Raw genomic sequence first — 26,468 nt, forward strand, 5'->3', positions numbered from 1 at the left:
TTAGGAAGAGGGTCACGAATAGAGGTACCATAGTGGGGCGAGAAGAAGAAAGGAGCTGGGACTTGTCTGCCTCCCTTATTGGGTCTTAGGATGAGGAATACTGCTCGGAGATTGGGAAACGTCCTGTTGGATGATGATGATTTTAAGAAGAGATGAGCGAACACTGTTTGGATCAGCCGATCCGAACAGCACGCACCCATAGAGATGAATGGAAGCACCTGTCACGCTGACTTTACGGGCGGGCGGCCGGCGTCACAGGTGCTTCCATTCATCTCTATGGGTGCCTGCTGTTCAGATAGGCTGATCCAAAGAGTGTTCGCTCATCTCTAATTTTAACTACTCGGTCCCGGCTGAGGCCTTACCGCCTGCACCTTAGGAGTCCGGAGGGTGTGAAAGGTATCCGAGTCGTCCTTGGAGAGCGAGCACATGAGACTTGTTTCCGATCACTCCGCAATCTCTCAGCCTGCTGTCTCCCTTGTCGCCTTCCTGACTGTCTCCCATTCTACCCCTTATTGACAGCTCCTTTATTCATCTATTATCCAGTGATCGTCACACATGAAGCCTCCATGTAATCTGCCATTTTGCCTGTGTCATTTGTGAACTCTTGTATCTGCAGTGTCCATAACTAATTGTACTCTATGGGAAAGGCCATTGTGAAAGGTGTTGTCAGTGCCCTGTGTGAATGAGGACTTGGAGATTCCATCACGTGATGAGTGGAGACCCTTGTATGAAGAGTCGTCTGTATGCGGACAACAAAGCTGTAAACATCTCCTTTCTACTGGTGTCAGTACAGAATACATCATGAAAGAGCCCTCTTCCCCTTCCCCTTCTTCTGCCGCCCAGGAGCAGAATTACCCAGACCCACAGAATTACTGGTGTTTTACACTGATGAAAGCGCAGCTCCGATTCTAAGAAGATCTGATAGGAAAACATGCTACCAAAGCGTGAAAAGAATTTGATGTGAGGCTGCGGGTGATGGAGTCGGCGTGATTTACACATCTAAGTGATGCGCTGAGATGGGGCTTCCAGGGCCGCCGCCTGCAGCTGCCGATAAACAAACTTGCAAGTGAATAGAGAGTTACAGTGTGTGTCATTAATTTCCTCCACGCAGTAAACCTGACGGTGGATATATTGCGCTGCACAGCCTGCAGGCCATCTTCTCCTATTAATAAATTGCTTCCAGTTTTTCTCTTGCCTACAATACTTTTTAGGCGAGCGGCAGATAAAGCGGATTAGGGGCCTTAAATAAGGCGCAATCGGGAGGGTTGTAAATATCGGAGCGCTGAGTGGATTCCTGCAGATTGGGTTGGAGTCACTGTGCAGTTTACAGCGAGGACATGATGGATTACGTGTGCGCTGCGCTCCGGTGACTTTCATTCAGCACACGATATGGCCGCTAACTTTGAATGTGTTTCATTTCCCGGCCTCATATACAGATGAGGATTAGGCCTCTCTCCCTACCAAATGCAAATCCTGGGCATCAGCTGCTTCCATCCAACTGCTTCATCCCTTCTGCCATTTTCCACTCGATTGCATTTAATCCTGACATGTAAAATCCACACGGCTAAACGGTAGCTCGAGGTGCCGCACCATTCCGTTTTCTGGAAATGTTTCGAGCAGGGTGTAAAGAGAGAGTGATTCAGCCCCACATCTTTACAGAAGACTAGATCCGGGATTGGTTATTATATACAAGATTACTGTTGCTATAAACTGGAAATATTGTAACTGGAGATGATAACTTAATAGAAAACAAGTAACGGGCCGCAAAAGCCAAAAAAAGATGAAAAGTAAAGGAATCGAAACAGAAAACAAATGCAGAGAAAATGATGATGATTATTATTACTACAAAGATGCCTAAAATGACTGTTGTCATTCATCCCTGTTATGGATCACAACGTACAAAGGTATATTCGGGTCCCTGCTCGCCATGTCTGCGATCCGCGTGGAACGGAAGGCCACAAGCCTCGTAGGGAAAGAACCGCGCGCACTGACTCCGAACACAACCGGGTAAAAATCACTCGACCTTTTGTTAGTAAAACAGACAACACGTTTCGGGATGTACTCGGCCCTCTCTCATGGACAAGTAAAGTACAGGGACAACTGCATCTTATCACAGAATTCAAATGTCCAACACTTACATCGAAACTTCAGAGTGTGGCAAATGAATCCATAGAACAATACATAATAATACGTAGGTAAATGTATGCGTGTGTGTGTGTATATAGAAGTATGTATGTATTTTTCGGACTATAAGACGCACTTTTTTTCCCCAAAATTTGGGGGAGAAAAGAAGGGTGCGTCTTATAGTCCGAATGTGGCCGCAATACAGACCCGGCATCCGCTGTAATAGGAAGGCGGATGCCGGGGTGGGTTAGACGCCAGCACATGTGCCGGGCCTGAGACATCGCTATGCTCCTGCCCTGCATGAAGCCATTCCGCTCCTCCGTCCCTCCCCGCAATAACAGCATCGCTCCTGCAGCTGCTGGCTTCATGCAGGGCAGGAGCATAGCGATGTCTCAGGCCCTGGCACATGTGCCGGCGTCTAACCCTCCCCGGCATCCGCCTTCCTATTACAGTGGATGCCGGGTCTGTATTGGCGGCCCCTTCCCCCCCACCCAAAGTGTAAACTACACCCCCCCCTGTAGAGTTGCAGGCCGGCTCCTGCGTGGCGATATCGCAGGAGCCGACATGTTCGGGTGACAGCCGGGACCCTAATGAAGGCTCCCAGGCCTGTCACGGCTATATTACCATTGCGGCTAGTCTATGACCAGCCGTAATAGTAATATACAGAATGTCCCATAGATGGCAATACAGTTGTATTGCCGTCTATGGGACTTGCAATCAAATGACTGCAGGTTCAAGCCCCCTAGGAACTAATAAAATGGTTAAAAAAAAAAAAAAAAAAAAAAAGTTTTAAAAATATATAATAAAAAAAAAATGAAATAAATAAGAGTTCTGGATCACCTCCTTTCCCTAGAATACAATGTGGCCCTGCAGCTGTTGCAAAACTACAACTCCCATATATTAAAGATTTTTACCATTTTTTGCTTCAAAATTTTTTTTTCCCTATTTTCTTCCTCTAAAACCTAGGTGCGTCTTATACGGTAAATGTATAAAATATAAATAAAAAATACGGTAAATGTATGCGTGTGTTTGTATATATAAGTATGTATTTTTCGGACTATAAGACGCACATTTTTCCCCAAAAATATATGTGTGTATGTATATATGTATATTATTTATTTATTTATTTATTTATATAGCACCATTAATCCCATGGTGCTTTACATTTGGGGGTTACATACAATACACAGAATATACAGGTACATATCATACTAACAGTGATCGGCTGGCACAGTGGGGTAGAGGGCCCTGCCCGCGAGGGCTTACAATCTATGAGGGAAGGGGGTAGAGACAGAAGGAGAGGGGGGAGACTGTACAGATGGGGGTGCGGTGATAGTGTTATTGGGGGGTGTAGGCCTTCCTGAATAGGGGAGTCTTCAGGGCCTTCTTTAATCCTTGAATATATATATGTATGTGTGTGTAAATATGCATGGATGTATATATGTATGCGTATATATGTGTGTATAAATATGTATGCCTGCGTGTATATATGTATGCATGTGTGTCTATGTGTATATATACTGTGTGTGTGTGCGCCAAACTCAGCAAAATGCAAAGAAACAATAAATATAAGAACATATATCCGGCCCCACAAATGTAATGGAAGCCCCGGCGGCGTGTAACAGACTTGGCGATAACTGGATTTTACATAAATCCGAGTATAAAAACTCCAACTCAGAGATCTGATGGTTACTGGCTAAAAACAAATGCATTATGTGCCAGTGGACTTCTATATAGGGGAACCCAGGAACGAAGTGTGTGTGTGGGGGGGGGGGAGTGCGTCCTTACCTTTGCCTGTTGGGCCAGATGTGTAGTCGGCCTGACATGGGCAATCATATTTAGACCTATTGGTGGGCGTAAGGTTGCAGGTGTTGGTTCATCGACAAACAGGCGCCGCACACATGCTACCCACAGCATCACCTCTGCAACATCTGTGGCTGTCAACCCCGCATGCTCAAGTGGACTTAACCACGCACGTGTGATCTGTCACCAAGAACAGGGCCCTAATGCGCATGTGTGAGACCGGAGGTCCGCACAAGCGCACTGGCCCTGGAACAGAGGAGTGATGGTGCAGCTGTACAGGGAAGGGAACCCGCGCAGCCGCACTAAGGAGACAGAGCACCAGGCATTCAGACTATGAAAACAGAAAATAAGAGAGCACATGGCTGGATAATTGGTTAGAATGACCACTAAAAATGTTTATAAAAATCAAAGAATTATCCAAAGAATAAAACATTTGGTGTTGCCAAAGCAAAAAAAGGGGGTTGGGGGTGGTGGAGGGAGGTGGGTACGGGGTCTGTGGGTTGGGAGTTTGAGTGTCCTTAGGGTCTCTTGGTTCTTGTTTGGGGCATGTGGGTATGGGGTAAATAGGTGATGGGGGGGGGGGGGGTGCGCTTAGTGGTGTTTGGGTGGGGGATTTAATAGCCCATGGGGGATGGGTGGTTTGCTAGTCCATGCATCTCATCTTCCTCTTGTTTCGTGAGAGCTGGACACATATTGGGCAGCGATCTCCACAGTGGCCTCTTCTTCTCCCAGTAGGATGTAGAGTTTCCTCTTCTCCCAGTCTGGGATGTGGGCAGAGAGTCTTTGGTAGTAGACGGCCCTCACAGCTGAGTATTTGGTGCAGTGTTGCAGGAAGTGGGTCTGGTCTTCTAGGACCCCCTGGTCACAGTGCTGGCACAGTCTCTTCTCCCGTGGCTTGTACGTCTGTCTGTATCGCCCCGTCTCTATCTCTAGGTTGTGGGCGCTCAGTCTGTATCGGCTCAGGGTCTGTCTGTGCTTGGGGTGGCGTATTCTCTCCAGGTAGGTGGCCATGGTGTAGTCCCTTTGTAGGGATTGGTACACATTGGTGAGTTTCTTGGAGTTATTTATTTCGTTTCTCCATTCTTCAATGTACCGCTCTCTGTTTGCCTCTGTGGTCGCCTTTATTTCGGCCTTGGTTATCCTCTGTTGGTGTTTTTGGTTTGGTGGTTGGCTGCTGTTTGGTTGGTGGGTGTCTGGTTTGCTCAGGTGGCTTAGCCATGCTTGGTGGTGGTAGGAGTCGCTCCCCTGGATGTGTGCCTGGAAAGCTAGCGCCCTCTTCTGTATGGTGAGCCATAGGGGGAGTCTGCCTAGCTCTGCCCTGCAGGCCTTGTTGGTGGTGTTGCGATGGACATGGAGCAGGTATTTGCAGAACTCCAGGTGGAAGTTCTCTGTTGGGCTAGTGTCCCATTTTGGCTGGTCTGGGTAGGTGGCTGGGCCCCAAACCTCTCTGCCATAGAGAAGGATCGGGAAGATGACAGCGTCAAATATCTTCAGCCAGTCCCTCACCGGTGGTTTGAGGTGGTACAGTTGTCTTCTGATGGCGTAGAACAGCGGTTCTCAACCTGTGGGTCGCGACCCCGGCAGGGGTCGAACGACCAAAACACAGGGGTATGTCCCGGTTTCAACTGATCGGCGCCCGGAGGACGCCGATGAGTTGAAAACACAGGCGATAAAGCAGGAGCTGTCACAGCCAGCTCCTGCTTTAACGCTGTGCTGCGGCTTCTGTATGTGTAGCCGCGATGTGATGACGTCACATCGCGGCCACAACTATATGAGTGAGCAAGACTGAGTGGGTGAGTGTAAGTGTTTTGTTTTAAACATTAAGGTGGAACATACTGAAGGGGCAGATGAAGGGGGGGACGGCATGACACTGGGGACAGAGATGGAGGGACATGAAACTGGGGGCAGATGAAGGGGTTATATGAAACTGGGGGAGAGATGGCGGGTGGACATATATAATGTACAGGTGACTGTAGGAGGATTATACTGTGTGGGAGCACGTGAAAAATGAATGGGTGGAGTCAACATAAAAGTGGACGGAGCTAAACTCACATATTTTGTCCCTCTTTCTAGTTTTCTTCAAAAGTTGGGAGGTATGCCTAAAGCCATCAGAAAATACATATTTCTGATGGCTTTAGCCACTGAGAAGCCGCGCTACTGTCTGCAGCAGCGCTATTCAGCTGGAACACACGCCGTTATGGCCCCGCAACATGAGGAACTGTATTGCGGGGTCACGGCATTAGAAAGGTTGAGAACCACTGGCGTAGAAGGTTCTGCAGGCTTTTGCTTTCAGGGTTTCTATTGCTGCTTTGAAGCTTCCTGATTGGCTGAGCTCCAGCCCCAGGTAGGTGTAGCTGTTGGTTTTCTCCAGTGTGGAGCCGTTCAGTGTGAATTGTGGGGTGGTGGAGGCTTTATTGTGGCCCTTCTTCTGGAATACCATGACTTTGGTCTTCTTCTGGTTGATGGGTAGGGCCCATGTGGTGCTGAATTTTTCCAGCACTGACAGGCTTTCTTGGAGGTCTTTCTCGGTGGGGGCCAGGAGTAGGAGGTCGTCGGCGTATAGCAGGAACTTCACCTCCCGGTCGTTCAGGCCTGGGGTTGGTGAGGCCTCCAGGGCTGTAGCCAGTTCATTGATGTAGATGTTGAAGAGCGTTGGGCTCAGGCTACAGCCTTGTCTGACCCCTCGGGCCTGTTGGAAGTATGCTGTCCTTTTCCCATTCACCTTCACACTGCACTGGTTTCCGGTGTAGGAGCTCTTGATGACGTCGTACGTTCTTCCTCCTATTCCACTCTCTAGGAGTTTTAGGAGTAGGCCTGGGTGCCATACTGAGTCGAACGCCTTCTTAAAGTCCACGAAGCAGGCGAATATCTTGCCTCTTCTGGTGTTGTGGACGTGCGTCTTGATGAGGCTGTGCAGGGTGTAGATATGGTCTGTGGTGCGGTGGTTTGGCATGAACCCTGCTTGGCTCTTGCTGAGGACCCCGTGTTGTGTGAGGAAGGTGAGGATTCTGTTATTGATGATGCTGTTGAACAGTTTCCCCAGCTATGTGCTGCTGACGCAGATCCCTCTGTAGTTGTTGGGGTCATATTGGTCCCCATTCTTGTAGATGGGGGTTATGAGCCCTTTGTTCCAGTCTTCGGGGAAGTGTCCAGCATTGAGCACGAGGGTGAATAGCTTTGCCAGTGCCGCGTGTATTGCTGGAGGGCTGTATTTGATCATCTCTGGTAGGATGCCGTCAGGGCCACTGGCCTTTTTGCCTTTCAGCAGGACAATTCTTTCCTGTATATCTTTTATGGTGATTGGTGAGTCCAGAGGGTTCTGGAAGTCTTTGATGACTTTCTCCATGTCCCTCAGTTTGGTGATTATCTGTTGCTGTTCTGGAGTTAGGTCTTCTTCTGGGATGTTTTTGTAGAGACCTCTGAAGTAGTTGAGCCAGATATTGCCATTTTGGATGTGGAGAGAGTTTTTCTTGGGCTTTGTGCCCATGTGGTGCCAGGTCTCCCAGAATGAGCTGTCCTGGAGGGAGTCCTCTAGTTGCTCTATTTTGTGGGAGAGGTCCCTCTGTTTCTTCTCTCTGAGGGTGCCTTTGTATTGCTTGCATAGATTGTTGTAGGCTTCCCTCACCTCCTTGTTGTTGGGGTCCCTGTGTTTTTGGTTGGAGGCTGTTCTTAGGGTATGGCGTAGTGCTCTGCAGTCGCTGTCGAACCATTTGTGGGACTGTTTGTTGGTTTGTCTTATGGGTTTGGTTGGTTTCAGGCCTGCTAGTTCTGCTGTGGTCTGTAGGATGTACTTGAGATCCTTCACAGCTCTGGTGACTCCCTGTTGGTCTGGCTGATAGGTGTTTGTATGGAAGTTTGTGAGCAGTGTCTTGATTTCGGGTCGGTTGGTTGCGTTGGTATATTCTATGGCCTGATGGTTGGTCCATGTGAAATGTCTTGGTAAGTTGTAGAGGCCGGACTGTTGGGGCTCATGTGCGGGTGTTTTGTTCCTGGTTCTCATGTATAGTAGGATCTGGTTGTGGTCTGATAGATGGGAGTCGGGTGCGGTTGTGAAGTCTTCAATGTCTGACAGGTCTGCGTCTGTAATGGCATAGTCCACCACGCTGTTGCCCACTTGAGAGTTTAGTGTGAAGCGTCCTCTGGGATCGCCTGTGGTACGTCCGTTTATTATGTACAGTCCTAGGCTTCGGCACATGTTCAGCAGTTGTCTCCCACTCTTGTTGACAATTCTGTCTTGGCTGTTTCTTCTTGTCTGTGTGGGTTCTGGATGGTGGATCTCTCTTCCGTGGGTAAATGGGTTATTGTGATATTACTCACATGAACAACTGGTCCGAGCTATGATATTACTCACATGAACAGCTGGTCCGAGCTATGATATTACTCACATGAACAGCTGGTCCGAGCTATGATATTACTCACATGAACAGCTGGTCCGAGCTATGATATTACTAACATGAACAGCTGGTCCGAGCTATGATATTACTCACATGAATGGCCGGTCCTTGCTATGATATTACTCACATGAACAGCTGGTCCGAGCTATGATATTACTCACATGAATGGCTGGTCCTTGCTATGATATTACTCACATGAATGGCCGGTCCTTGCTATGATATTACTCACATGAACGGCTAGTCCGAGCTACGATATTACTCACATGAATGGCTGGTCCTTGCTATGATGATATTCACTTGAACGGCTGGTCCTTGCTATGATGATATTCACATGAATGGCCGGTCCTTGCTATGATATTACTCACATGAACGGCTGCTCCGAGCTATGATATTACTCACATGAATGGCTGGTCCTTGCTATGATATTACTCACATGAATGGCTGGTCCTTGCTATGATATTACTCACATGAATGGCTGGTCCTTGTTATGATATTACTCACATGAATGGCTGGTCCTTGTTATGATATTACTCACTTGAGCGGCTAGTCCGAGCTATGATATTACTCACATGAATGGCTGGTCCTTGTTATGATATTACTCACTTGAGCGGCTGGTCCTTGCTATGATATTACTCACATGAACAGCTGGTCCAAGCTATGATATTACTCACATGAACAGCTAGTCCGAGCTATGATATTACTCACATGAATGGCTGGTCCTTGCTATGATGATATTCACTTGAACGGTCGGTCCTTGCTATGATAATATTCACTTGAATGGCTGGTCCTTGCTATGATATTACTCACATGAATGGCTGGTCCTTGCTATGATATTACTCACATGAATGGCTGGTCCTTGCTATGATGATATTCACTTGAACGGTCGGTCCTTGCTATGATAATATTCACTTGAATGGTCGGTCCTTGCTATGATATTACTCACGTGAATGGCTGGTCCTTGCTATGATATTACTCACATGAACGGCTGGTCCGAGCTATGATGATATTCATTTGAATGGCTGGTCCGAGCTATGATATTACTCACATGAATGGCTGATCCTTGCTATGATATTACTCACATGAACGGCTGCTCCGAGCTATGATATTACTGATATGAACAGCTGGTCCCAGCTATGATATTACTCACATGAACGGCTAGTCCGAGCTATGATATTACTCACATGAATGGCTGGTCCTTGCTATGATGATATTCACTTGAACGGTCGGTCCTTGATATGATGATATTCACTTGAATGGCTGGTCCTTGCTATGATATTACTCACATGAACGGCTGGTCCGAGCTATGATGATATTCATTTGAATGGCTGGTCTGAGCTATGATATTACTCACATGAATGGCTGGTCCTTGCTATGATATTACTCACATGAACGGCTAGTCCGAGCTATGATATTACTCACATGAACGGCTGGTCCGAGCTATGATATTACTCACTTGAACGGCTGGTCCGAGCTATGATATTACTCACATGAACGGCTGGTCCGAGCTATGATATTACTCACTTGAACGGCTGGTCCGAGCTATGATATTACTCACATGAACGGCTGGTCCTTGCTATGATATTACTCACTTGAACAGCTGGTCCGAGCTATGATATTACTCACATGAACAGCTGGTCCGAGCTATGATATTACTCACATGAACAGCTGGTCCGAGCTATGATATTACTCACATGAATGGCCGGTCCTTGCTATGATATTACTCACATGAACAGCTGGTCCGAGCTATGATATTACTCACATGAATGGCTGGTCCTTGCTATGATATTACTCACATGAATGGCCGGTCCTTGCTATGATATTACTCACATGAACGGCTAGTCCGAGCTACGATATTACTCACATGAATGGCTGGTCCTTGCTATGATGATATTCACTTGAACGGCTGGTCCTTGCTATGATGATATTCACATGAATGGCCGGTCCTTGCTATGATATTACTCACATGAACGGCTGCTCCGAGCTATGATATTACTCACATGAATGGCTGGTCCTTGCTATGATATTACTCACATGAATGGCTGGTCCTTGCTATGATATTACTCACATGAATGGCTGGTCCTTGTTATGATATTACTCACTTGAGCGGCTAGTCCGAGCTATGATATTACTCACATGAATGGCTGGTCCTTGTTATGATATTACTCACTTGAGCGGCTGGTCCTTGCTATGATATTACTCACATGAACAGCTGGTCCAAGCTATGATATTACTCACATGAACAGCTAGTCCGAGCTATGATATTACTCACATGAATGGCTGGTCCTTGCTATGATGATATTCACTTGAACGGTCGGTCCTTGCTATGATAATATTCACTTGAATGGCTGGTCCTTGCTATGATATTACTCACATGAATGGCTGGTCCTTGCTATGATATTACTCACATGAATGGCTGGTCCTTGCTATGATGATATTCACTTGAACGGTCGGTCCTTGCTATGATAATATTCACTTGAACGGTCGGTCCTTGCTATGATGATATTCACTTGAATGGCTGGTCCTTGCTATGATATTACTCACATGAATGGCTGGTCCTTGCTATGATATTACTCACATGAACGGCTGGTCCGAGCTATGATGATATTCATTTGAATGGCTGGTCCGAGCTATGATATTACTCACATGAATGGCTGATCCTTGCTATGATATTACTCACATGAACGGCTGCTCCGAGCTATGATATTACTGATATGAACAGCTGGTCCCAGCTATGATATTACTCACATGAACGGCTAGTCCGAGCTATGATATTACTCACATGAATGGCTGGTCCTTGCTATGATGATATTCACTTGAACGGTCGGTCCTTGATATGATGATATTCACTTGAATGGCTGGTCCTTGCTATGATATTACTCACATGAACGGCTGGTCCGAGCTATGATGATATTCATTTGAATGGCTGGTCCGAGCTATGATATTACTCACATGAACGGCTAGTCCGAGCTATGATATTACTCACATGAATGGCTGGTCCTTGCTATGATATTACTCACTTGAACGGCTGGTCCGAGCTATGATATTACTCACATGAACGGCTGGTCCGAGCTATGATATTACTCACTTGAACGGCTGGTCCGAGCTATGATATTACTCACATGAACGGCTGGTCCGAGCTATGATATTACTCACTTGAACGGCTGGTCCGAGCTATGATATTACTCACATGAATGGCTGGTCCTTGCTATGATGATATTCACATGAACGGCTGGTCCTTGCTATGATATTACTCACATGAACGGCTGGTCCGAGCTATGATATTACTCACTTGAACGGCTGGTCCGAGCTATGATATTACTCACTTGAATGGCTGGTCCGAGCTATGATATTACTCACATGAACGGCTGGTCCGAGCTATGATATTACTCACTTGAACGGCTGGTCCGAGCTATGATATTACTCACTTGAACGGCTGGTCCGAGCTATGATATTACTCACTTGAACGGCTGGTCCGAGCTATGATATTACTCACTTGAACGGCTGGTCCGAGCTATGATATTACTCACATGAACGGCTGGTCCGAGCTATGATATTACTCACTTGAACGGCTGGTCCGAGCTATGATATTACTCACTTGAACGGCTGGTCCGAGCTATGATATTACTCACTTGAACGGCTGGTCCGAGCTATGATATTACTCACATGAACGGCTGGTCCGAGCTATGATATTACTCACATGAATGGCTGGTCCTTGCTATGATGATATTCACTTGAACGGCTAGTCCGAGCTATGATGATATTCACATGAATGGCCGGTCCTTGCTATGATATTACTCACATGAATGGCTGGTCCTTGCTATGATGATATTCACTTGAATGGCTGGTCCTTGCTATGATATTACTCACATGAATGGCTGGTCCTTGCTATGATGATATTCACTTGAACGGCCGGTCCTTGCTATGGTGATATTCACTTGAACAGCTGGTCCTTGCTATGATATTACTCACATGAACGGCTGGTCCTTGCTATGATGATATTCACATGAACGGCTGGTCCTTGCTATGATATTACTCACATGAACGGCTGGTCCGAGCTATGATATTACTCACTTGAACGGCTGGTCCGAGCTATGATATTACTCACATGAACGGCTGGTCCGAGCTATGATATTACTCACATGAATGGCTGGTCCTTGCTATGATGATATTCACTTGAACGGCTAGTCCGAGCTATGATGATATTCACATGAATGGCCGGTCCTTGCTATGATATTACTCACATGAATGGCTGGTCCTTGCTATGATGATATTCACTTGAATGGCTGGTCCTTGCTATGATATTACTCACATGAATGGCTGGTCCTTGCTATGATGATATTCACTTGAACGGCCGGTCCTTGCTATGGTGATATTCACTTGAACAGCTGGTCCTTGCTATGATATTACTCACATGAACGGCTGGTCCGAGCTATGATATTACTCACATGAACGGCTGGTCCTTGTTATGATATTACTCACATGAACGGCTGGTCCGAGCTATGATATTACTCACATGAACGGCTGGTCCGAGCTATGATATTACTCACTTGAACGGCTGGTCCGAGCTATGATATTACTCACATGAATGGCTGGTCCTTGCTATGATATTACTCACTTGAACGGCTGGTCCGAGCTATGATGATATTCACATGAACGGCTGGTCCTTGCTATGATATTACTCACATGAACGGCTGGTCCGAGCTATGATATTACTCACATGAATGGCTGGTCCTTGCTATGATATTACTCACATGAACGGCTGGTCCGAGCTATGATATTACTCACATGAACGGCTGCTCCGAGCTATGATATTATTCACTTGAACGGCTGGTCCGAGCTATGATATTACTCACATGAATGGCTGGTCCGAGCTATGATATTACTCACTTGAACGGCTGGTCCGAGCTATGATATTACTCACATGAATGGCTGGTCCGAGCTATGATATTACTCACTTGAACGGCTGGTCCGAGCTATGATATTACTCACATGAATGGCTGGTCCTTGTTATGATATTACTCACATGAATGGCTGGTCCTTGCTATGATATTACTCACATGAACGGCTGGTCCGAGCTATGATATTACTCACATGAACGGCTGGTCCGAGCTATGATATTACTCACATGAACGGCTGGTCCGAGCTATGATGATATTCACATGAACGGCTGGTCCTTGCTATGATATTACTCACATGAACGGCTGGTCCGAGCTATGATATTACTCACTTGAACGGCTGGTCCGAGCTATGATATTACTCACATGAACGGCTGCTCCGAGCTATGATATTACTCACATGAACGGCTGCTCCGAGCTATGATATTATTCACTTGAACGGCTGGTCCGAGCTATGATATTACTCACATGAATGGCTGGTCCGAGCTATGATATTACTCACTTGAACGGCTGGTCCGAGCTATGATATTACTCACATGAATGGCTGGTCCTTGCTATGATATTACTCACATGAACGGCTGCTCCGAGCTATGATATTATTCACTTGAACGGCTGGTCCGAGCTATGATATTACTGTTACTCTTTCCAGGTTTAGGCCTGCTGGATGTAGTGTTAAGTCTAAGCATCCAGTACATTTCGCATTTGATGAGTGTTCCCATTCGATCAGCGGATGGAATCTTGTCTACTGGGGTAACCTTGAAACCGGAAAAACTTTAGCTATGATAGATGGCAGCGTGGTGAGAAACGCTATGCTTTGTGAACTCATTGACCACATTGGAGTGGTGTGTTCCAATATGTTCCCTGAGGGATCTAATGATGAGGCCCACGTACAGGAGACCACAAGGACACTCCAGCGCGTAGACCACCCATGCAGAGGAGCAGTCAAGATGGTATTTGATATCAAAAACCTTGTGGGTAGCAAAGTCAGTGATTTGTGTATCCCAGTGGTCAATGGATTCACAGCATTTACACCTAATATGTCTACACCAAAACCTGCCAATGACGGCATGGACATTTGTGTTAGCCTGGTCTGAAGGGGGTCTGAGCTTGCTGGGAGCTAAAATGTTCTTTAATGACTCGGTTCTCCTGAATGTGACTCCTGGTTTGGCAGAGCCCTACTCTGGAAAGGATCATTAAGGACATGCCAATGTTTTTCCATGACGTCACATATGTCGCCATTATATTTGTGGTTTTATATTTCTTTTTTTGGGTTTTGTTGAGTTTGTCCCAGTCCTATGAATATCTCCTCTCCTCCATCTGCATATTGTCTTCATCTACATATATATATGCTGTACGGTGCTGTGTATATATGTGAGTGCATTTACCTACTTACTGATACTGTTATATTGTTATGCGGATTCATTTGCCGCACTCTGATGTTTCGATGTAAGCGTTGGTCTTTTGTATTTTATGATAAGATGCGTTTGTCCCGTCTTTCCCTGTTTGTTCTTTCTACTTCATTTGTCCATGAGAAAGGGTCGAGTACAGCCGAAAAGCGTTGAGATGTTTTACTAATAAAAGCTCGAGTGATTTTTTTTTTTTTTTTCCCCTCTGGACCAGTGAATGCGGGTCTTTCCCTATGAGGCTTGTGGCCTTCCATTCCACTGTGATTGCCCGCTTGCTGATGTTTGCTAGTGACTGCCACCCTTACCTTTGGTTCTTCTGCACACAGTTGTTGGCGTTGTGACCATTTTACAACAGCCAAAGGTGAGGATAGAGAGCGGTACAGTACAGGTAGTCTCATATACAGTGAGGTGTAAAAGTCTTCACCCCCTCTCCCAATACTTTGGCTACAATCCCATCTACAAGTCTTTTGGGCTCAGTCTTTGCACCTCTAGAGATGAGATTTCGGCCCCTTCTTTGGAGTCAGATTGGATGGAGCGTCTGTGATCAGTAATTTCAATGGGATTTGGGTCTGGCCTGTGACGGGGCCGCTCTAACCCTGGAATATTCTGGGATCTGAACCAGTAACTGGGGCTCGGGCCGGAGGTTTCGGGTCATTGCTGGAAACTCCTTCCCAATCTCAAGTCTTCTGCAGCCTCCAGTCTCCGGTTTTCTTCCAGGATTGTCCTGTATTTTGCTCCATCTTCCCATCTCCTGCCCCCCCCCTTCATGATGCTGCTCCCGCTATGTGTCACAGTGGGGCGATGACTGTGTGTTCAGGGGGATGGAAAGGGTTACTTTACATTTAGGCCTTTCCCCTTTGATCTCCTCTCACCTTCTCCCACATATTTGCGGGGTCCCCCTATATGTCTTGTGGCCATAACCTGCAGACGCCCCTTCTTATGTCTCTCTTACCACAATGGTTTCCTTCTTGCCACTCTCCCCTATAGATGGCCAGATTTGTGGGGTGCGGAGTGACCTCTAGGTGTCCTGTGGATACATTCTCCTGTACCTGAGGATTTCTGCGGCTCCTCCGCACTGACCAGGGGCCTCTTGGTGGCTTCTCTGACCAGCGCTCTCCTTGTCCGTGATCTGTTAGTTTAGGTGGGCGGCCATGTCTTGTAGGTTTGCAGGTGTACGACACTTTCTCCATATCTGGATGATGGATTGTACCGGGCTCCTTGGGAGATGTTCTTATAACCTGACCCTGCTTTACACTTCTCCACAACTCTATCCCTGAGCTGTGTGGTGAGTTCCTTGGTCTTCATGATGCTGTTTGTTCACCAGTGTTCTCTAACAAACCCCTGAGGCCATCACAGAACAGGTGTGTGTGTGTGTGTATATGTATATATATATATATATATATATATATATATATATATATATATATATATATACACCTGTGTGTATTACACATAGCCAGACAAATCTATTAACTCATTCAGTGACTTCTGGAGACAATTGTTAGGAGCACTGGATTGTATTTGGGAGTACAGGTTTTGTTTTTGGTCCTTCTAGTTCTGATGATTTTCTGAAGATACATGTATATGTAGACATTGTAGCTAGTGATTTGTATAGGGTCTGCTCTTATGTTTGGCCTCCTTCCCTGCCCCCAGTCTCCTGGTGAACATACACATGGAAGACATGCTCAGGCAAAGGGTTAACCAGCTCTGGACTTCTCCGATCACTAATACTCATGTAGGGGAACGTGTGGTCAAACTTCAGATGACATCCAAAAAGTAGAAATGACAATTACTACTAATGTAAAAGAAAAACGTTTTGTAATAATCGATACCACGTCAGTATCCATGACAACGGCCCAATGTCACCGATGGCCATAAATATACATGTGCATTTAACCCAGATGAAAAGTGAATAGCTAATGTATCCTTAATAATGTGGATGGCGATACGGGGCCGAAAAAAAACTCACCTCACAAAAAAAACAGGGTCTTGAATAGATAGTCAATTATAGGAATAGCAATGGCTGTTATGGCGATAAATGTGAAACCCTAAACCTAAAAAAATTCCTCTTACAAGCAGAATAAGCAGATAAACTTCCTTCCTGCATCTACAGCTCCCTCCTCCCCCCTCTCTACAGAATGTTATAGGGATCGGCAATTAATCACCAAATAATCAAAATTCAGTGACCTGTAAAAAAAGGGGAGTGCCAGGTGGCACAGAAGAGAAATACAGAGTCAGGTGCCCCGGAGGAGAGGCGCAGAGTCAGGTGCCCCAGAGGAGAGGCGCAGAGTCAGGTGCCCGGAGGAGAGGCGCAGAGTCAGGTGCCCCGGAGGAGAGGCGCAGAGTCAGGTGCTCCGGAGGAGAGGGGCAGAGTCAGGTGCTCCGGAGGAGAGGGGCAGAGTCAGGTGCCCCGGAGGAGAGGGGCAGAGTCAGGTGCCCGGAGGAGAGGGGCAGAGTCAGGTGCCCGGAGCAGAGGCGCAGAGTCAGGTGCCCCAGAGGAGAGGCGCAGAGTCAGGTGCCCGGAGGAGAGGGGCAGAGTCAGGTGCCCCGGAGGAGAGGCGCAGAGTCAGGTGCCCCAGAGGAGAGGCGCAGAGTCAGGTGCCCGGAGGAGAGGCGCAGAGTCAGGTGCCCCGGAGGAGAGGCGCAGAGTCAGGTGCCCCAGAGGAGAGGCGCAGAGTCAGGTGCCCGGAGGAGAGGCGCAGAGTCAGGTGCCCCGGAGGAGAGGGGCAGAGTCAGGTGCTCCGGAGGAGAGGGGCAGAGTCAGGTGCCCCGGAGGAGAGGGGCAGAGTCAGGGGCCCCGGAGGAGAGGCGCAGAGTCAGGTGCCCCGGAGGAGAGGCGCAGAGTCAGGTGCCCCGGAGGAGAGGGGCAGAGTCAGGTGCTCCGGAGGAGAGGCGCAGAGTCAGGTGCTCCGGAGGAGAGGCGCAGAGTCAGGTGCCCCGGAGGAGAGGCGCAGAGTCAGGTGCCCCGGAGGAGAGGCGCAGAGTCAGGTGCCCCGGAGGAGAGGTGCTCTTTATGGCTCTCCTACCCACCTCCTCCTTCCCCAGCAGAGTCTTGGAGACTCTTCAGACTACATCCCGGTTCTCCTTTTTGTGGCTTTTATATATTTAATCTGTTGCCTAGTGGAGATCCAATAGACAGAGAGGGGATTTGCTTTCCGTTCATCTGCAAACAATGTTGGGAAGGAGTTTCATGTGACAGGAGTTTTCCCAAAATGCTCTGCGTGCTGGGAGACAAAGCAGTGCTCAGTTCGGCCACGTCTAATGCCACGTCTAATGCCACGTCTAATTCTCTATGTTATCATTGAAGGCAACAGAAGATGTAAAGTTAAGAATTAAGACCAAGGTAGGACAAACGGAGGACAATGCAGACTACACCTGACCATCTACTGAATGATAACCAACAGTGTACAATGTCTACATGAACGCCTAAACATACCAGGAACAACTCCATGAAAGACCATTGGTTTTAGATTCTCCATGTGAGCACAAGTCTAAGCGATAGAGACCTAACCTTGTGTTCAGGCCGATGTGAAGGGTAACAACAGGAATCTAATGGAATGATTGCATGATGATGATGTCAATACTCTGTATTTTCTAGGGGCTCTGCAGTTTACATGTTGCAGTATTCCCATTTTACATGTGGTGGGGTCATCAGTTAATATGGGCTAAGACCTGCAGGTTATATTTGGTGGGGTCAATATTTCACATGGCGTGAGTATATCAGTTTATGTGCAGTGGGTCTGCAGTTCATTCGTGGTGGTCAGGGCCAGATTTAGTATTCCTAGGGCCCACCTAATACCACCATTTTAGCGCCCCCACATGTACTTTACTGATACCACACACAGTATATTCCTCTTTGGTGCCCCCACACAGTATAATGCCCCTTAGGGGTCATGGTGGTGCCATGTCATGTGTTGGAGCACATTGGACTAAAGAGGAGTCATAGAGGTGAGTATTACTATTGGCCTTTACTTATGGTAGTAATCCTAGAGGTAATGCCTATTAAATGGGGAACATGTGCTCCCCATTCTCAGAGCCCATGCAATTGCATCATAGTGAGTAAGACCGCACCTGGGTAGGGTTATCAGTTACATGAGCTGGGGTCTGAAGTTCATTTATTGGGGGGGGGGTTTATTCAGGGAGCCTTCCAGAAGAACTGGTGTCTGTAACAAACAATAAAGATTCAATAAAAAGTAAATTTATTCCTGGAACGCGGCCGGCACCTTGTTGTCACTTCTGGATAATGGACGGAAGCTTTAGGTTGGGTTAGCGCCTTTGCTTTGGTAGCAGGTGTCATGTGACCTTGAGATGACTCCCTTGGTTCTTTTGTGGGCTTTATTGGTACATTATGCTGATTATTGGCCAATCATTCGGAGGTTCCGTTGGCTCGGTGAGGCCGGCCTGCAGAATCCAGAATATCAATAGTTCATTTCACAGATGATGGTTTCTCTGATCAGTCAGTAATTGGTTCTTCTTGTTTTCCAGGGATATTGTACCGTAAGTCATGTGCTTCGTCAGCCGCCTGTCTCATCGCTTCTGCTGGATACCAGTATTTCTGCACCCCAGGCAAAGTCAATTCAGTTTGCATCAGCTGCTGTGACACCTCTTTGTGCAATGGTCCCCGGGCTAAGAAGAACAGAAATTTGGCTACAGCTCAGCGTTGGGGAACAGCGACGTGGCTGCTGTGGCTTCTCCTGCTGACATTACAGCTGTAGCTCAGGACTGGTCCCTGCTGGATCTTCCCTCTCGTAGACATTAATTCCTGTTGGTTTGTTTCCAAAGCAAATTCAACTTCACCAAAAATCTATTTTCTTATACTTTCTGATTGGGGTTTGATGTCTTCAGTTTAATTGTTCTTTCAAATTGCACTTAAATAAAGGCCGAGGAACAAGCGGGTGCAAAGCAACTTCTTGACGTGTTCGCTGGAGGGTTCCTGTGCCCTTTCCCAAGTCATCTGTAGACAGCCCAGTGTCGCTGCAGGTACATTGTTACGTTTCAAGTCTTGTATATTACAATTCAGAACCGGAAACCAAGAGCCAGTCCAGTGACCTCCACAAAACCAAATCCTCCGTAATCACCCACAATGCATCTGCTTAGTTCTCTCCATTCTCTCATGTCTGTGTCCAAGCAGAAGCGGAGGTTGAGGCCTCGACACATCAGAACATATCTCTGTCTATAGCTATCTGGTTTTTATTTATATTTCTTTACTATATGCATCTGTATGTATCATCATCTATCTATCTATCTATCTATCTATCTATCTATCTATCTCCTATCTATCTATCTATCTATCTATCTATCTATCTATCTATCTCCTATCTATCTATCTCCAATCTATCTCCAATCTATCTCCTATCTATCTCCTATCTATCTCCTATCTATCTATCTCCTATCTATCTATCTATCTATCTCCTATCTATCTATCTATCTATCTATCTATCTATCTATCTATCTATCTATCTATCTATCTCCTATCTATCTATCTATCTATCTATCTCCTATCTATCTATCTCCTATCTATCTATCTCCTATCTATCTATCTCCTATCTATCTATCTATCTATCTATCTATCTATCTATCTATCTATCTATCTATCTATCTATCATCTATCTATCTCCTATCTATCTATCTATCTATCTATCTATCTATCTCCTATCTATCTATCTATCTATCTATCTATCTATCTATCTCCTATCTATCTATCTATCTCCTATCTATCTATCTATCTATCTATCTATCTATCTATCTCCTATCTATCTATCTCCTATCTATCTATCTATCTATCTATCTATCTATCTATCTATCTATCTATATCTCTCCTGTCTCTCATCTCTTTCTTATTGATCTGTCTCGTATCTCTCGATCTCTCATCTGTTCTTTCCTCAGATTATAGAATAGTCATTGGGACATTGTAAATAGGAAATTCTGACTGTTTTATTATGACAGAAGACATTTTTTTCCTGCCATACTAGACTATCCATCATCATCCAGACCCAGAAGGAAACATTTGTCTGACCTAGCGAGGCCGCCTACAAAGCCTTCCATGTCCTTCCCGCCATATTGTTTGGCTTCACGGCTGTGCGGTCATTAGGCCAAATCATTAAATGTGACTTCCCTATTTTTTTTCACAATTCTAATCATCCAGATGCAGATGAAAACCTCTTCCAAAACCCTAGCAGTGCCCCCCCCCCCCCCCCAGGCGCTGTCATGCCCCTTCCCACCATGTTTTATGGCTTCTTCAGGGCTGTGAACATGTTAGGCCAAATCATCGACTCTGACTCCTCTATTTTTCACAGCCGAATTCTTCTATAAATTGCTGACAGCGATGGTCACGTAGATGCATAAAGTTCCTCTAATTCACAGAAAGTGATTGACCCCAAACATGCAACAAATTATTGATAATTGTATAATATCATTTAAGATTAATCATTTTATTTTCAAGCTGACCTCCGAGATGGTAACGTTCTTCAAACTCTGACTCCACCCAAAACAGGCCCCGACTCTGACTCCACGGCCCTGCTTCCCATGACTGTTCCCATCTTATTGTATGACTCTCCTGCTCCTTACCACCATGTTTATCTCTACATACCTCTTCCTTTTTGTATGCACTTTGTTTTCCTGCTCCTCTTCCCCTCATATTGTAGGTCGTCTTATTCCCTTTAGCACAATTCTGTTTCTTCATATCCCATCCCACTATGTTTTAGGTCTCCTCATGCTCTTCCCATATGTTGTATGTCCCATTCCACCATGTTGTATCTCCTCATGTTCCTTCCCATATATTGGAGGTCCCCCATGCCCCATTCCACCGTGTTGTATCTCCTCATGTTCTTCCCATATGTTGGAGGTCCCTCATGTCCCATTCCACTATGTTTTAGGTCTCCTCATGCTCTTCCCATATGTTGGAGATCCCCCATGCCCCATTCCACCATGTTGTATCTCCTCATGCTCTTCCCATATGTTGGAGGTCCCCCATGCCCCATTCCACCGTGTTGTATCTCCTCATGTTCCTTCCCATATGTTGTATGTCCCCCATGCCCCATTCCACCGTGTTGTATCTCCTCATGCTCTTCCCATATGTTGTATGTCCCCCATGCCCCATTCCACCGTGTTGTATCTCCTCATGCTCTTCCCATATGTTGTATGGCCCCCATGCCCCATTCCACCATGTTGTATCTCCTCATGCTCTTCCCATATGTTGTATGTCCCCCATGCCCCATTCCACCGTGTTGTATCTCCTCATGCTCTTCCCATATGTTGTATGGCCCCCATGCCCCATTCCACCATGTTGTATCTCCTCATGCTCTTCCCATATGTTGTATGGCCCCCATGTCCCATTCCACCATGTTGTGTCTCTCCCAGTATCTGACTTGTGTGTGACACTGCTTATCTTCACTCATGCCCTGTACTCTGCTACTGAATCTGTTGGCTCTATAAATACAGTGTAATAACAATAAAGCACAAGTAGATTGCTCCAAGTAACTGTGTAACTGCTTGTGTGTCAACTGGTGAAACTCTCTGAGGGGATCGGAATGACTCAGATTTCACTTTCACAAACGCCATTCCTTCCAGATATCGCTTGTGCCACGACTTCCATGTCCACTTGTTGGGAAGTCATTGGCACCGAGCTACTCTCCTGCCCAGGGAGGCTTTTAAAGGTCCGACATGAGTTCTGTCGAGAGGTCGAGGAGTTTCTTTTAAAGGACATGGAGATGAGAGGTCGCTTGTAGTTGGCGCTGCTGGCAGCGGAGTTCAGGTGAACCCTGCGGAGCTTTTCTACGTTGACATGCTCCAGTGTCAGGCGACAACGAAGGACCTGAATGAAAACGTCTCTGAATTGTTTGGAAGAAATGTTGTATAAGAGCGGATTGACCACGGAGCTGAGGTAGAAGAACGTGTCCGCGACTGGGAGCAGCGTCATGTAGGCTCGGAAGTAGTGGACTGTCCATTCCTGCTTAGGTACACTAGCCGCCATAATGCGGAGGATTTGGTTGGGCATCCAGCAGACAGCAAGAGTCAAAACGATGAGCCCTGCGAAGAGAAGACAAACACATCAGCCTGACTGTAAATCATGGCGGAGGATATGGCGCATGCCGCGGGCGCAGTCACCTTCACCAGGTCATTATTTAAACAAGCAAATGTGGCATCAGTCCCGCAGGTGGCGAGAAGCAAAGTTGTCACTGGAATAGATTGTGAAAATGATGTTTATTGATCAGAGCTGCTCGGCTGCGCTCTCATTGTTCTGGGAGGGGGAGGGACTGCAGACGTTTCGCTTGTCCTAGAGCAGTGAAGCCGCACGACCAACTCTTCCCATTGATTATTTCTTAGGTAAATCCAGGGACGCGCGACTAAAATGAAGTCTTCAAAATAAAAGCAATATCTATTAGAGTAGAAGATGATTCCACTCGGCCATAATCCAGAATCACATGTGACAGATCGGCACGATGTGGCCGCCATGTTCATTGTATGTCTAGTGATTGGTGGCCAGTATACGGTGTATGCAGATAAGAGGTACATCATCGGGGAATACTAGCAGAAGATCACCAGAACTTAGCTGTCATTTACCAACCATGGCTCCACATTTCTGAAACTTACAAGTGAAGGCTTTAGGAAAGTGACTTTTCCAGTGAGTTTGGATTCCCTATGCGGCACATTCTAGATCAGGACTGCCGAGTCAGATGAAATTACCTGGATTAGAAATGAATGGCCATAGTGCCTGGATTAGGGCTATAGAATCACAAATCCTACAACATGGAACATTCCTTAATGGTTTTCATGTGAACTGGGATTATGGCACGCTCATGTGCTGTGTATGGATCATGTGTACTGGTATTATGGCACGGTCATGTGCTGTGTATGGATCATGTGTACTAGTATTATGGCACGCTCATGTGCTGTGTATGGATCATGTGTACTGGTATTATGGCACGCTCATGTGCTGTGTATGGATCATGTGTACTGGGATTATGGCACGCTCATGTGCTGTGTATGGATCATGTGTACTGGTGGTATGGCACGGTCATGTGCTGTGTATGGATCATGTGTACTGGTATAATGGCATGGTCATGTGCTGTGTATGGATCATGTGTACTGGTATTATGGCACGCTCATGTGCTGTGTATGGATCATGTGTACTGGTATTATGGTACGCTCATGTGCTGTGTATGGATCATGTGTACTGGTATTATGGTACGCTCATGTGCTGTGTATGGATCATGTGTACTGGGATTATGGCACGCTCATGTGCTGTGTATGGATCATGTGTACTGGTATTATGGCACGCTCATGTGCTGTGTATGGATCATGTGTACTGGTATAATGGCACGCTCATGTGCTGTGTATGGATCATGTGTACTGGGATTATGGCACGCTCATGTGCTGTGTATGGATCATGTGTACTGGGATTATGACACGGTCATGTGCTGTGTATGGATCATGTGTACTGGTATTATGGCACGCTCATGTGCTGTGTATGGATCATGTGTACTGGGATTATGGCACGCTCATGTGCTGTGTATGGATCATGTGTACTGGTATAATGGCACGCTCATGTGCTGTGTATGGATCATGTGTACTGGGATTATGGCACGCTCATGTGCTGTGTATGGATCATGTGTACTGGGATTATGACACGGTCATGTGCTGTGTATGGATCATGTGTACTGGTATTATGGCACGCTCATGTGCTGTGTATGGATCATGTGTACTGGGATTATGGCACGCTCATGTGCTGTGTATGGATCATGTGTACTGGTATTATGGCACGGTCATGTGCTGTGTATGGATCATGCGTACTGGTATTATGGCACGGTCATGTGCTGTGTATGGATCATGTGTACTGGTATTATGGCACGCTCATGTGCTGTGTATGGATCATGTGTACTGGGATTATGGCACGCTCATGTGCTGTGTATGGATCATGTGTACTGGTATTATGGCACGCTCATGTGCTGTGTATGGATCATGTGTACTGGTATAATGGCACGCTCATGTGCTGTGTATGGATCATGTGTACTGGGATTATGGTACGCTCATGTGCTGTGTATGGATCATGTGTACTGGGATTATGGCACGCTCATGTGCTGTGTATGGATCATGTGTACTGGTATAATGGCACGCTCATGTGCTGTGTATGGATCATGTGTACTGGTATTATGGCACGCTCATGTGCTGTGTATGGATCATGTGTACTGGGATTATGGCACACTCATGTGCTGTGTATGGATCATGTGTTCTGGGATTATGGCACGCTCATGTGATGTGTATGGATCATGTGTACTGGTATTATGGCACGCTCATGTGCTGTGTATGGATCATGTGTACTGGTATTATGGCACGCTCATGTGCTGTGTATGGATCATGTGTACTGGGATTATGGCACGGTCATGTGTTGTGTATGGATCATGTGTACTGGGATTATGACACGGTCATGTGTTGTGTATGGATCATGTGTACTGGTAATATGACACGATCATGTGTTGTGTATGGATCATGTGTACTGGGATTATGACACGGTCATGTGTTGTGTATGGATCATGTGTACTGGTATTATGACACGCTCCTGTGCTGTGTATGGATCATGTGTACTGGTATTATGGCACACTCATGTGCTGTGTATGGATCATGTGTACTGGTATTATGGCACGCTCATGTGCTGTGTATGGATCATGTGTACTGGTATTATGGCACACTCATGTGCTGTGTATGGATCATGTGTACTGGTATTATGGCACGCTCATGTGCTGTGTATGGATCATGTGTACTGGTATTATGGCACGGTCATGTGCTGTGTATGGATCATGTGTACTGGTATTATGGCACGCTCATGTGCTGTGTATGGATCATGTGTACTGGTATTATGGCACGCTCATGTGCTGTGTATGGATCATGTGTACTGGTATAATGGCACGGTCATGTGCTGTGTATGGATCATGTGTACTGGTATAATGGCACGCTCATGTGCTGTGTATGGATCATGTGTACTGGTATTATGGCACGCTCATGTGCTGTGTATGGATCATGTGTACTGGTATTATGGCACGCTCATGTGCTGTGTATGGATCATGTGTACTGGTATTATGGCACGGTCATGTGCTGTGTATGGATCATGTGTACTGGGATTATGATACGCTCATGTGCTGTGTATGGATCATGTGTACTGGTGGTATGGCACACTCATGTGCTGTGTATGGATCATGTGTACTGGTATTATGGCACGCTCATGTGCTGTGTATGGATCATGTGTACTGGTATTATGGCACGCTCATGTGCTGTGTATGGATCATGTGTACTGGTATTATGGCAGGCTCATGTGCTGTGTATGGATCATGTGTACTGGTATTATGGCACGGTCATGTGCTGTGTATGGATCATGCGTACTGGGATTATGGCACGCTCATGTGCTGTGTATGGATCATGCGTACTGGTATTATGGCACGCTCATGTGCTGTGTATGGATCATATGTACTGGTATTATGACACGGTCATGTGCTGTGTATGGATCATGCGTACTGGTATTATGGCACGGTCATGTGCTGTGTATGGATCATGTGTACTGGTATAATGGCACGGTCATGTGCTGTGTATGGATCATGTGTACTGGGATTATGACACGCTCATGTGCTGTGTATGGATCATGCGTACTGGTATTATGGCACGCTCATGTGCTGTGTATGGATCATGCGTACTGGTATTATGGCACGGTCATGTGCTGTGTATGGATCATGCGTACTGGTATTATGGCACGGTCATGTGCTGTGTATGGATCATGCGTACTGGGATTATGGCACGGTCATGTGCTGTGTATGGATCATGCGTACTGGGATTATGGCACGCTCATGTGCTGTGTA

The 26,468-nt window shown here is 46.4% G+C and overlaps 2 protein-coding genes across 2 annotated transcripts in view; one reads left to right on the plus strand and one right to left on the minus strand.

Annotated features, from left to right (window-relative positions):
* Positions 1–19,801, plus strand: part of LYPD1 (LY6/PLAUR domain containing 1) — a 56,017-nt gene extending 36,216 nt beyond the window's left edge. The window contains exon 3 of the mRNA XM_075285922.1: positions 19,108–19,801. Coding sequence (XP_075142023.1) covers positions 19,108–19,337 — 230 coding nt within the window. The 3' untranslated portion in view covers positions 19,338–19,801. The remainder of the gene's footprint in view (positions 1–19,107) is intronic.
* Positions 19,802–21,893: 2,092 nt separating this feature from the next.
* GPR39 (G protein-coupled receptor 39) overlaps positions 21,894–26,468 on the minus strand; it is a 227,429-nt gene continuing 222,854 nt past the window's right edge. Inside the window, exon 2 of the mRNA XM_075284744.1 lies at positions 21,894–22,650. Within this exon, the coding sequence (XP_075140845.1) occupies positions 22,157–22,650 (494 nt within the window). The 3' untranslated portion in view covers positions 21,894–22,156. The remainder of the gene's footprint in view (positions 22,651–26,468) is intronic.

Source organism: Leptodactylus fuscus, chromosome 8, assembly GCF_031893055.1.
Source record: "Leptodactylus fuscus isolate aLepFus1 chromosome 8, aLepFus1.hap2, whole genome shotgun sequence".
NCBI lineage: Eukaryota > Metazoa > Chordata > Amphibia > Anura > Leptodactylidae > Leptodactylus > Leptodactylus fuscus.